This window comes from Mustela lutreola, chromosome 8 (assembly GCF_030435805.1).
Source record: "Mustela lutreola isolate mMusLut2 chromosome 8, mMusLut2.pri, whole genome shotgun sequence".
Lineage (NCBI taxonomy): Eukaryota > Metazoa > Chordata > Mammalia > Carnivora > Mustelidae > Mustela > Mustela lutreola.
Window position 1 is genome coordinate 73,843,669 of NC_081297.1, and position 12,873 is coordinate 73,856,541.

The 12,873-nt window shown below is 38.9% G+C and overlaps 1 protein-coding gene across 2 annotated transcripts in view; it reads right to left on the reverse strand.

The window, feature by feature from the left end:
- The window catches only part of LRRK2 (leucine rich repeat kinase 2), a 131,930-nt gene extending 119,680 nt beyond the window's left edge, over nt 1–12,250 (reverse strand). For both annotated transcript variants that reach the window (XM_059185642.1, XM_059185643.1), the window contains exons 1-5: nt 11,961–12,250; nt 11,619–11,704; nt 6,974–7,083; nt 4,330–4,418; nt 1,671–1,805 (exon numbers count right to left, since the gene is read on the reverse strand). In XM_059185642.1, coding sequence (XP_059041625.1) covers nt 1,671–1,805; nt 4,330–4,418; nt 6,974–7,083; nt 11,619–11,704; nt 11,961–12,114 — 574 coding nt within the window. In that variant the 5' untranslated portion in view covers nt 12,115–12,250. The remainder of the gene's footprint in view (nt 1–1,670; nt 1,806–4,329; nt 4,419–6,973; nt 7,084–11,618; nt 11,705–11,960) is intronic.
- Nucleotides 12,251–12,873: the final 623 nt, after the last annotated feature.

The following is a 12,873-nucleotide window of genomic DNA, read 5'->3' on the forward strand; positions in this document are numbered from 1 at the left end:
AAATGACGTGAAATTGGTTAGGTTCTTCTAATAAGTGAGGAGTATCATGGAACTTTCTCGTTTTATTGAGCAGTTTCCACAATATACTTTCAAATTTTGAAAATTCACTCTACAGGTGCTAGTAAGTCCCAGGGAACTTGATAGTCCTAGAAAACTCAGAAATTTTTTCTACTCTATTTATAATCAAAATGTTGTCAGTACTGATACTATTTCTACTGAATAAGAGCTCCGTTTTAACATTCCCTGGTCCTTCTCCATATGTCTTGGTTGGGTCCCATCTGGTCAGAGAGCCTTTCTTCCATGAATAAGAATGTGCCCTTAAACTGCAACACAGAAGATGACAGACCTGTGAGACCATGGAACCTCAAACTCAATTCTGCCAAGTTCTTATCAAAAGCTTAGTTAGTTGCAAGACAAAATGTTTATAGAAGATATCCCGAAAGACGTGCTGTTCCTTGAGTCTCCATTCACAGTAAACCCTCTTCTCTGCCAAGCCTGATCATCAGAGCTGGGATCCAGGCCCATGCTGTTCCGACACTTGATAGAGTCTCTCTCATTGAATACACTTTGTACTCCTTATAAAACATGTGTACTCTATCTTCTCATCCAGGGAAGCCCGAAAGAGTTATTTTCCCAGGTCTCCCACCACCCTGATCACTCCTCCTGATAAATGGGTTTATTTTTATCTCAAGTAACTTTGTAACAGGCGACGTTTAACTCTTCTTGGCCTGATAGGAACCAGAGAAAGAGATTTCTGGTCCATGCCTTGACAACTATACAGGACCTGAAGTAACTAGTAAATTATTTTATATTATTTTTACATTACTTTCCCTTCATGCATTTCCTCATCCACTTCTTTCTCTAGTGTATTGTAAGTAGCTGTAAGCTGTTTAAAGTATTTTTGAAATGAGGCAAGAATTAAAGAGTAGATGTTGATCTGTTCAATTCCTGGAGCTGCCAGAAACTCGGGCGGCAAACTGACATAGACATAGAGCCCACATAAGTTATTCCTATCCTAAACCTCCAGCACTACTGGTTCTCATAATGATGCAGAAAGAGCTCTCGGAAAATGGTGCTAAATTGACTGCAGTGGTGGTGACTAGCTCTGTGCCCACAGGGCAGGTTGCTTGTGTCACTTCTCTGAGCTATTCCCTCATCAAGCCAGTGGTAGGACTAACAGTTCCAACCAACTCCAAAATTACATGATAATCTCTGTTATCCATCTTAGTCCCATGAGATAAAATACATATTTGTCTTTTTCCTAAGGGACACTGCAAACCTCCTGGTTCTTTATACAGAGCCTTTAGCAATTTCTAAAATCCCTGGAGATGACTCAACATCATAAATCCAAATTTAATCTATGCTTTGACTTCACAGTTTTATTTTTTCTTTCTTAACACCTACACATCCGGTTTGCAAAGTGAACCTTAAGTCTTGTTAAGCAATGGAAGAAAGTCTACTACAATTGCATAATTTGTAACCCATGAATGAAATTCATTCCCCAAAACAAGCAATATTTCTGAATTAACCCCATTATTTATCCTTGACTGACAGCCCCCACTTCTTCATAAATAGTAAAATTTTAGATATCTTATTATCATAATTATATTCCACTTTTCCCTTGCTTCTTATATAAATATGAAAATCGAGAATATGACATATTTAAATACCTCTTTCAAACAGCACATGTAAAGCTTTGCATCCAAGTTTCTGGACTTCATCATTGGCTGAAAATGTGCGCATGGCATCAAAAATTAACAAGAAAATATCACTTTCTTCGTCCAATATCAGCAAAGTGATTTTGCCTATTTTGAAAAGAACAATATGCCCCAGATAAACAGCTGTTTTAACATTTAGTGTGTTGATTTTTACATGAGAACTATGAATGGTTTATGGACTCTTCTTTTTGATAAACCACTTAATTACCCCAGATAGACCTATCAACTTCTGTGATCTTTCTAAGTGAAATTAATTCCCAGTACACTTTACTATAAGTCTATATTCCTAATCAACACCTGTAGCCAAGGCCCTTTGCTCTAAACTCCTGAAACATATTACTATCTGCTTCTTAGACAACACTACCTGCATATTCCATAGGCACCCTTTAGCTAGCCTTCTTCTGTTCCCTGTCAACCAGCCAACTCTTGGTTTTGGCTCAGGTCATGATCTTGAGTCATGGGATCAAGCCCCGCCCCTGGCTCTGCACTCAGCACAGATTCTGCTTTGGATTCTCTGTCTCCCACCAGCTTACACACTCTCGCTCTCAAATAAATAAGTAACATATTTAAAAAATAAAAAAATAAATTGAAATTATTTCTCACATTATTATTTTTTTGAAGATCTTTTATTTGAAAGAAAAAGCACTCATGCATAGTGGGGGGAGGGAAGGAGGCTAAGCATCTTCAAGGAAACTCCTCACTGAGAGTGGAGTCCGAGGCAGGGCTGATTTCCACAACCCATGAGTCTGTGACCTGAGTGGAAATCAAGAGTCCAGCGCTTAACCATCTGAGACATCCATGCACCCCTCTCACACTAATTTTTATTTCTTTCCCTGTCCTGTCCAATGCAGGAGCCACGAAGCACATGTGGCTTTTTAAACTTAAATTTAAATTAGTTTAAATTAAATAAAATTAAAATTTAGTTTCCCTTATTTCAAATGTTCAATAGCCATATATGGCTACTTGCCATGACACTGAAAGGTGCAACATTTTCTTCATTGCAAAAAGTTATATTGGACTGTGCCCTTCTATGTTATAAAAATTTTGCCTCATCCTTCTTCGAATTCTCCAGAGGCCAGCACAACAGTAAATGCCCAATAACTATTAAATCCATTAATTAACAAGCCAAACAATGAAAACAACCTACAAGTTAACATTTAATGAGTATCTGAGATGAACTTCAAACACATTAAAAACCTCCCTAACAGTGCAAAATTCTCAATGTTGGCTGAAAGATATTAAATTAACCAGTCTCTTCAAGACATATTTCCCAATTTCCTAATTTCCTCCAATCAAATTTCCTAATTGTCTGCACATTGCTGATTTCAATATATTATAGTGTTGGGAGAATTTTCCAATTCATAAACTTTCAGTTTCCTGGAAAACCACTCCCTATCATTGTGATTAGCTCTCCTGTGAGCAGCCTTTCTTCTCAGAACTTACATAATAGCAAGTGTCCATCCCAGCAATGATCATAACTGTTGCATCATACCAAGACTTTTTGTTTTCAGGTCAATAATCCTCCACGCAGAAGTGTCCTCAAGGATAAAACCTGATATGTGGACTCAGACCCTCGTTCTACTACTTACAGGCGGAGGCAACTTCTTCGTGCTTCCACGTCCCTCACTAGAAAACTGTGATCAAATACCCATCTCAAGAGATGTTTTGCAGATTACATTTTTAAAAACATGTGAGGTATTTTACAGGTGAAGCAAGTATTCAAGAAACAATGCTATGTATTTTTAAAATAGTACTATTATGTCATACCCCAGAACATACAGAAAACATATCAAGATATATAATGCAGAAAGAGATAATAATGACAAGGACCTGTACAGCCAACAAGCAAATAGGAATATGATGCATGGGACCAGATTTTAGGAGCAAAGCTGGGAAGAGAAATCAGGATTGGTAATAATATATAAAGGTGATGCTTAAGGCCAAGATATTTGGTGGCATTTTTTTTTAAAGATTTTATTTTTTATTTATTTGACAGAGAGAGATCACAAGTAGGCAGAGAGGCAGGCAGAGAGAGAGGAAGGGAAGCAGCCCCCTGCTGAGCAGAGAGCCCGATGTGGGACTCGACCCCAGGACCCTGAGACCATGACCTGAGCCAAAGGCAGTGGCTTAACCCACTGAGCCATTGGGTGGCATTTTTGAGGGAAAAAGAATAAAGAAAAGAGATAAGGAGAGGGGCCCCTGGGTGACTCAGCTGGTTAAGTGTCTGACTCTTGCTTTCAGTTCAGGTCACCATCTCAGGGTCATGAGATCAAGCCCTGCATCAGGCTCTGTACTCAGCATGAAGTCTGCTTGTTCCCCTCCCTTTGCTCCTCCCTCCTCTCCTTCTGCTCCTCCCCCTACTCACTCATGCTCAGGCTCTTGCACGTTCTCTCTCTCTCCATCGCCCCCGTCCCTCCCTCAAATGGATAAATAAAATCTTAAAAAAAAAAAAAAAGAGGAAAAACAGAAACAAAGAATTTTGGAAATCACTGATATTTAAGTCACATTATATTCTTATATTTTAAAAAGACATTAAAACACATTTGATCAGTGGTTTAAAATACTTTTTAAATTTGAGTCAATATTAAAAATATGCATATGCATGTATTACCTGAAGTTAGAAGGAGATCTAAGGCCTTCAGCCCAACAGTTAATAGGTTTACGTTGGCATTATGAACTGTTAGCATTTTAAGAATAAGTCTGTAATTAAAAACAGAAATCAAGGTAAGAGGGAATTATCATACCTAAATGTTTCCTTTTTTTAGGTATTGTGCTTCATTCACCTATATTTTTATTCAACTCATTGTATTTCATTCTCTAAACTGAAGCTTTTGTGCATTTTTCTTCCATTAAAACTGAGCCAAACTTACAACAATTAAGAGGGAAATATTATGTCTCAGTTAAAAAGTTAAAACTTTTTCCTCTGAATATTCAAATTCAATTAATTACTTTCACCCAACTCCATATCTAAACTATCATGAGGAATTATATACATCAAGAGATCAAGCCCATTTTTATATCTGATATAAACTTGTGAATTATGCTATGCATGTTGATATATTAAAATATAGAGAGATTCAATAAAAATGTTAGCTTGTACATATAAATTAAGAACCCATATGAATATTTAAATTATTGATTTTTACTCTTTTTGAAAGAGAAATTGACAATATTTTATCATAGTGAAGCTAGTACATCACAATATTCAGTTAGTTCAAATTCATTTAATTTCTCTCTGAGTTAACCGAATCTAAAATATACCATCTTTAGTCTATTTCTACCTAGTGATGGTTAGCTTTACATCACTTGAAGAAGACAGAACCTGGAGACATCCACAGATTCCCTAGAAACATGGCCTCCATTGGCAAGGTGAGGAACTGAGAGGCCCTGTCCTTCTGGTCTGTCAATTCTCTTCCAATCCACGTTGCCCTACCTGTCCCTGCATCATACCCACTATTCCTGACTTCACCTCCACATGAGATTTCTTCTTTAGCACTGTAAACCTTTGGTGGGAAAAAGTCCTTGAATACAGGGAGATTATGTTTTTCAGTAACGTTTGCTGGGAACGATCTAATATACTCCACGACAGAAAGCAGTGTGTTGTCTATCTTGCTCACACCACTTCAGGCCTAAAGTAGGAGTATAATAAATATTTGATGAACAGGGTGAATGAATGAATGAATGAGCAAACGAGCGAATGCATGGCCGAATGAATGAATGAGTGCATGAGACTTCCTACAGAAATGTTTACATAATTTAATTTGAACAGTGGGTTTCTACTAGGATATGACTAGATGAGTTTTTTTTAAACTCCCTAAGTTTACAGATTGCTAACCTTTGGGGACTTTGGAAATCCTCAGCCAAACCAAGGGACACACAACATTTCGATTCCTATTTACAGTTATATTTCATATTTCATTTAATGCAGCATTTAGAAGTGACTCATAGAGTTTCAGAAATTGTTTGGAGACGACAACATACATTAACTGTAAATATGCTCTTTTCAAAACACTCTTTAAGTCATGGAAACTGAAGAACAGCAACATATTAAACGTCAAAGATGGAAAAACAAGCACAGATATGCTCACCTATGAACAAACAATTTAAATTTGTTTAAATTGCAATTATGGTGACACTAATAAACAATACAAAGATGTAAAATTTAATTTTGTCCAAAATATGTTTTCCTACAAGCTATATGTCATTGGAAGCAATAGGTATTCATTTTTCTGGGGTAAAGAAAAGTCACAGTAGGTATAATTAACACCTAAAATTAATAAGAAAAGGTAAATTTTAAATGTTAAGGGAAAAAGTTATAAAAAATGATTTTCCTGGAAACACATTTTTCTTCAGAAAACTTTTTTCTTAACTAATTATGGCTAAAGAAGTGGTCTCATCTATAAAGTCATTATGTTGCAAATTACAGTAACATAGCTGGGAAAACAGCTATCAAGATTTGACTGCAGATGTGCTGAAAGGTAATTTCCTCTTTTTTCTTCATTTTGAAAGCTGTGGTTTAAGCTCATAAATATATATGTGTGAATATCTATATAAATGTACTTTTTTTTCAATGTTCCAAGATTCATTGTTTATGCACCACACTCAGTGCTCCACGCAATATGTGCCCTCCTTAATACCCACCACCAGGCTCACCCAACCCCCATACCCCTCCAAAACCCTGAGTTTGTTTCTCAGAGTCCACAGTCTCTCATGGTTTGTCTCCCACTCCGATTTCCCCCAACTCACTTCTCTCCTTCTCCCAGTGTCCTCTATGGTTATTCCTTATGTACTTTTAAAGACGGTAAAGCATAAACTTCTAAATTATGACTTACAGAACTAAATTTTAGACTTACAGTCTAAATTTTAGTGTCCATATATTTTTAAGAACTATTAGTTTGTATCAGTTATCCTATTAAAAAGTAAAAAAACTTTTGTTGGTTTGAATTCATAAGTAGTCATCAAAAATCTACAACCTAACCAACTGTATGACTGCATTATTATATTATTAAAATAATAATAGCACCTGACATTCTACCTCAAATGTCAGTTTTCTAACGCAAATAGATAATATACTACTGAACTGAAAGAAAACTCTCTATAAATGTAAGTCACTGACTTGAGAAAAAATATGTGTATTTTAGAGAATTTTACCAGATTTGCTTGGATTACAAATACATGATATATCAAAGGCGGGGTTGTCATATGTATGGATAAACACTTAATGAAGTTTGTTTTTACGTATCTATCATACTTACTGGTGAACCCCAAGTACTTCCCAATCATGTCCAATATCCTGAGGTCCCATTAAGCTTTGCATTGTATTTGGACAGATTTCTATCAATTTGCAAAGAAGTGACCAACCCACCTGAAAGCAAGAAAGGCAAATATTCACATTTTTAAACATGCTAAATGAACATATTCAGTCTCTTCATTCTTACTGGAACAGGTGACTACCTATTTTTAAATAATTATTTTAAAACAAAATGACATCCTAAAATGCCTACTGAGGAAAGCAAGTCATATGTCTAAAATACATCTTTCTCCAAAAACCATACCAAAAGGGCATACAAAAAAATATTAGAGCATCCCTGAATGATGAATTTAACAGATGTGCCTATTATCTAAATAAAAGAAATTAAATAAAATGAAACACAAAAAATAGTTTGAGGACACACCAAGATTATGAAGTACAAGATTTTTAAATCACATCTACCTGACAGAATCTCTTCTAAATACTTAAGATTTTAATTGTAGGTAAGGAAATGAAGTGGTTAGGAACAGAGGCTAAAAAAGACTTTTTTAATTAAAAAAAAGAAAAGGAAAGGAATGGAGGGTTAGCAACAGTTGGAAATTTTGATTGTGAAGTAAAGACCGCTCCACAGGTAGGGTAGCTAGAATGACTGGGAGAGAAAAGGAACGGTCTGACCATTGTGACGTCTGGTACAGGAAAAAGAGAAAGACACTATAAGAAAGGGAGGGGGTAGAATTTCTCAATGGGTCCCTCTAGGTTTCTTTAGAACATCCAAATATGAGTTGATAAGATGTGGACACCAAAAATATCCCTAGACTTTTTCCCACTTCCAAATGAAATATGATCTCACAGATGCCTTGTATTACAACTTTTTTCAGTCTGTTTATACACGATGTCATCTTGAACAAGTTGCTCTTCTGAAAAAAAAATGCGATTTTTAAAAATACAACTTTTTTAAAAATATGGCATTTGCATTTCAAATAAGAGATTAAATTCAACTCACTCTTCCTGTTTATATTCCTCTCTAAATTTAAGGAATCTTCCATTCTTTCTATTGTATTACAGAACTAGATTTGATATAATCAGGAATAAAAGAAAACCCAAAGAAAATTTAAAAATGTATAAATATGTATCATCTAGAGATGAATGAAAACGTGTCTAAGTAGGATATGTGATAAACACCGATATATGAAGCCTGACAGCAGCATTCACTGTCAGAATTACCCAGAGAAGGATAAATACAGAAAAGATAGGACTTGAGCCAGATTTCAAAGGAATGAGAAACGTGGTAATTCAAAATACGGAAATGGAAGCCTCGGGAACTAAGCTGTGAGGAGAGCAAGGTGCCCGGTGGTGAGGACAGTACTGCAGGGCAAGGCTTTTGCTAGACAAGACCTGACGCCGAAGTGGAGCCCAATGATACAAAGCCGAATGATGAGGTGAGCATTTCTGTGCATCCAGTAAGGAATAATGACACAAGTTTGTTGTTTCCAAGAACAAAGAAAGGCTTCTTTACAAGATGAAAATAATTACACAAGATCTCTTTACAATACTATTTCTGAATCTTTTCTGGATTAAGCCTGAATTGCTTTACTCTGTCATTACATCCTTTTACATAATTTCAAACTGCCTGAAAAGGCAGCAATTTCTGACAGCTATTTTTACCTATATTTAAGTAGGACATCCTCCTCCACGTAAGCCGAACAGACACTGACAATCCAGCTGTCATAGAAACCAGCTATTTTCGTGCTTTCATAAAATACATCGAGACTTTCCCCCCCAAGTATTTAAGAAAATAACATTTGGAACAGCTTCCGGTGGGAAATAAATCACAAGTCACAGAGGATGCTCTACGCATTTCTGTACCTGCATGACTGACTCAAGGAGAAAACCTGTTGTGTTTTGGTTGGTGAAGAAGCAGCACCGGTAATTGCTTTGCAAAAGGGCTGAGGTAACTGAGCCTCTATGATTAAACAGAATCACTGGCAGCAGAGCAGAGGGAACAACTGATCCATTAATCTACTCAATTAAAAGCTTATCTTTCAGTTCCTCTCTCGCCCAGTTATAATATAATTAAATTGGCAGTTTCACGTTATTAGAATTATTCTGGAGATTCAAGCATCTAATTAATGCACAATGGCAAAGAGGCTAGGAGTTAAAGAAAAATTCAGTCACTTTCAGTTATTTCGTTCTCTTACTTCAAAGGTTGTAATTTGTGGATAGAGGTAAGTCATGTAAAATGAGAAGCAGAGAGAAATGATGGGCTGACTGGCAGAAAAAGGAAACTCCAAGACAGCGAGTCTAACTATCAGTTCTCAAAAGACTGTCATTTATTACAGAGCATTAGTAAAATGATAAAAGACCCTGAAAAATACAAACTGGGAGTCTGAAATAAGATGTGAAATGAACTCTGGAAAGAAACCTTAATATTTACTTTTGAATTTACCTTACCCTCTTAAATTCATCATTTGGAAATTTTAATTCAGCACTTCTAACTAACTCAAAATATAAAGCATTAAAGGACATGTATAGTAGTTACACCACAAATATGAAGAAATCTGAAGAAAAAAACACACTTTCTTTAAGGGGAGCATTAAAATATCAGTCAAGAGAACCCCTTTCTACATCCCTTTGATAAGACCAGTGATAATGAAAATTGATAACGTAGTTGTAGCTAGCATGGCCACAGGATTTGTAACAAACCACTGTACTGCTTTCTTGCACAAACAGCTTGTGGATTCAGAATGAGTGATGGAAAGAGATTTTTGAAAACATGAAACTTGTACGTGAAAACTTGAGTCCTGGCTCTGTCATGAGCTCTATGGTCCTAAATAAGCTACTCGACTCTAAGGTTAAAAGTGTCCAGAGAGATTTCTGAGAAGGCAGTGAAGTTCCAGTGAGAATCCAATGATGTAATACACACAATACCTTTTGCAGACAATACATGTATGATGCTAAAACGAATAATTCTGTTCTATTAAATAACCAAATCAAAAGACAATTCCTTTTTTTTTTTTTTTTTGCATACTTTGTCTCTGGTACATGCTGGGCCAAGATACTAAGTGACATTCATAGCTACTCCAGACAAACATGTCTAGGCTTGGACAGCTTCTAAAACAAAGAATGAAGTGGTGGGTCTGTTCCAGCCTCCCCTGGGTTCTCAAGTTCAGCACAACCTCCTCTGGACCCTACACACCCAAGCCTTCCAAGGATCCTGGGGATACTGAGTGGCACCCAACAGGGGAATTCCCCAACAGGGGAAGCAAGGAATCCAAGGAACAGAGGCTGCCAGACAAGGCACTTCCGAACACCAAAGCAGAAGCAAGGAAGAAGGGATGATGGAGGAGGAGAGCAGCAAACACAATAGGCCAGCTCTCAAACGTGACTCATATTTCATGGGCAAAATTCAGACTCTGGATGCTAAAAGGAACAGTGCCTCTATCATGCCTCTCGTCTTTTCATGATTTTGTTTGCTAACTCCCTGAAAATCAATAGTCAGATGGGAAATATTTCCATGTAAGAAAAATTTAAATAACCATTTATCCCAGATATAAATGTTCTCATATAAAAGAAACTAGGTATATGGTTCACCCAGACTAGACATAGCTGGATACAGAGATGAACATAAAGATGAAGGTAGCTAGACACAGATTCAGAGATCCAGATAATTCTTTCTTCTGTGGAGCTCTCCAGTAAACATTAAGAAACACTGGCTTTCTGCCTACACCTTGAGAGAATTCAAAGTTCAATTCTCTTTCCTTTCAGCACCCAACATGCAAATGACTGATTTCAGTTCTCTAAACCTCAGAAATCTACAAAGGAAGTTAATATGTTAGGCAGTAATTTGTTTTGACTGTAAATCATTCTTAACTATCACCTTAGGACTCTTTTTTTTTTTTTTTAAAGATTTTATTTATTTATTTGACAGAGAGATCACAAGTTAGGACTCTTTTTTTAAATGTATTTAAGGTATTTGACAAATGTCTGTGTTTCCTATGGTATAGGTTCTAAGTTTCACTTTTATATTCAGTTCATATGAAAAGAGTTGAAAAATACAAATATAAACTTATAGGAGAATAGTAAAACATCACTTTCTTTAGATAATACAAGGTATACTACAGCTAAAGGCCAGAAATCTGTTTTCAAGTTAAAAAAGAAAGAAAGAAACCTTAAACCTATGAGAATTTGCCAGTTACTTCATTTTATTAATTTAATTATTATTAATTTTTATTACTATTAATTATTCTCCTTTCCCAAACTGTTCACAATGATGTCATCTCTAGGACATGCTGTACATTGGTAAGATTCTTAGAATAATTTGGTTAAATGCTGATGCTGATGAGCTCATCTAGCCAATAAGAGAATTAAATCCCAACCCATGATTATTTACCGCCCACCACCAATCATATCTTGTAGGCGCGTTGTACAAATTTACTCCTACAAAACAATTAAGGAGCACTTAGTGGGCTCTTTTACATCATTAACATTTGATAATGATTTGACAACGCTTCCTTCTTAAAATCACAGTCTGTGGTTTGTGAGGCGGAAAGTCAGAAGCAACCCAGAACTTCTGCGTATATAGAACTGACAGAAAAACATCTATTTCCAAAGAGAAAGGGGAATGGGCGACATGAAAACAACTCCTTTACCTGCTGCACACTAGCGACTCTCATATACAAGTCCAAGACGATCAACACAGGCACGTGGACTTTTTTGCCTTGAAATAACTTGGAGGCTGGAAAAGAAGGGGGTGAGGGAAAAGAAGCAAAGTCATGATTCACGCACCCCTTCTGGGTCTGAAACAGGGGGGAGGAAGCAAAAGAAGTGAGCGCAAGACCTTCCTAAACTTCTCCGCTCCTTTCTGCCCTAAGGAGTGGAGAGTCTGCGGCTTTCTCGGGAGTCCAGGTTTGTGCAACTCCCAAGTGCGAGGGAGAAAGTTTGCAAAAGAGGCAGGGGTGGGGGCGGGGAGTAGTTTCCTTGCGGATGATTACCGTGGTCGGCGTACGTGAACACCAGCATATCCTCCAGAATTTGGACCAGGGTCTCTATCTGTTTTCCTTCCTGGACATTGTTCAGCCTGACTATCAACTTCTTCAGAGTTTCCTCGTCCTCCTCCTCGCACCCCTGACAGCTGCCACTGGCCATGGTGGACTCTGCTCCAAACCGACCGTGCCTCCCACACGAAGGCCGGCCGCCCGGGGAAGGGGCAGGGGCAGGGGCAGGGGCGCCGCCGCTGCTCGCGGGGACGAGCACAGTTCACCGCCCGCAGCCAGCGCTCCCGGCCGGCCTCATCCGCACCCACGCCCGCCTGTTTATGAGGAAGGCGGCGGCTCCCCGCCCTGCGCTGCCCTCCCTCTCCCCGGCCCTCCTCCTCGGCCTCCTCCTCCCCCACCCAGGCCCCAAAAATGAGCTCAGGGGCCTGCGCGAGGCTCGACCGAGGTAGGGCTGTGCCGGGCACGACCGGGGCGGGCCGGCGGGTCGCGGCTTGAGCCGGGCCGAACCCCGGTGACCGTGACCGTGACCGTGACCGTGGCCCCCGCGCGCGTGCAGGCCCGGTCCCCGACCCCCGGAGAGCGCCGCCTCCGGGACCGGATCCCGCTCGCCGCGGCGGCGCGGCCGGGAGTCGTGCAGGAAGAAACTGACTCAGCGCGCTCCGCCGAGTCCCCAGGCCCGGATCGCCGCAGCCGTGGCGAGAGAAGGCGCGCGTTCGGCAGCCCCGCGGGCCACCCGCCCCGACCCGCCCGCCTGGGCTCCTCCAGCCCCGCCGAGGGTCTGCAAACTAGGAAAAATAAAAAATGAAAGCCTCCGCCTATCTCCAGATCTAAGAATAGAAATCTGGGCGTTGGGAAAGGAGGACACCGCCCAGTTGGCCCCTTTTAGGAAAACATGTTCTTTAGAGTTCCC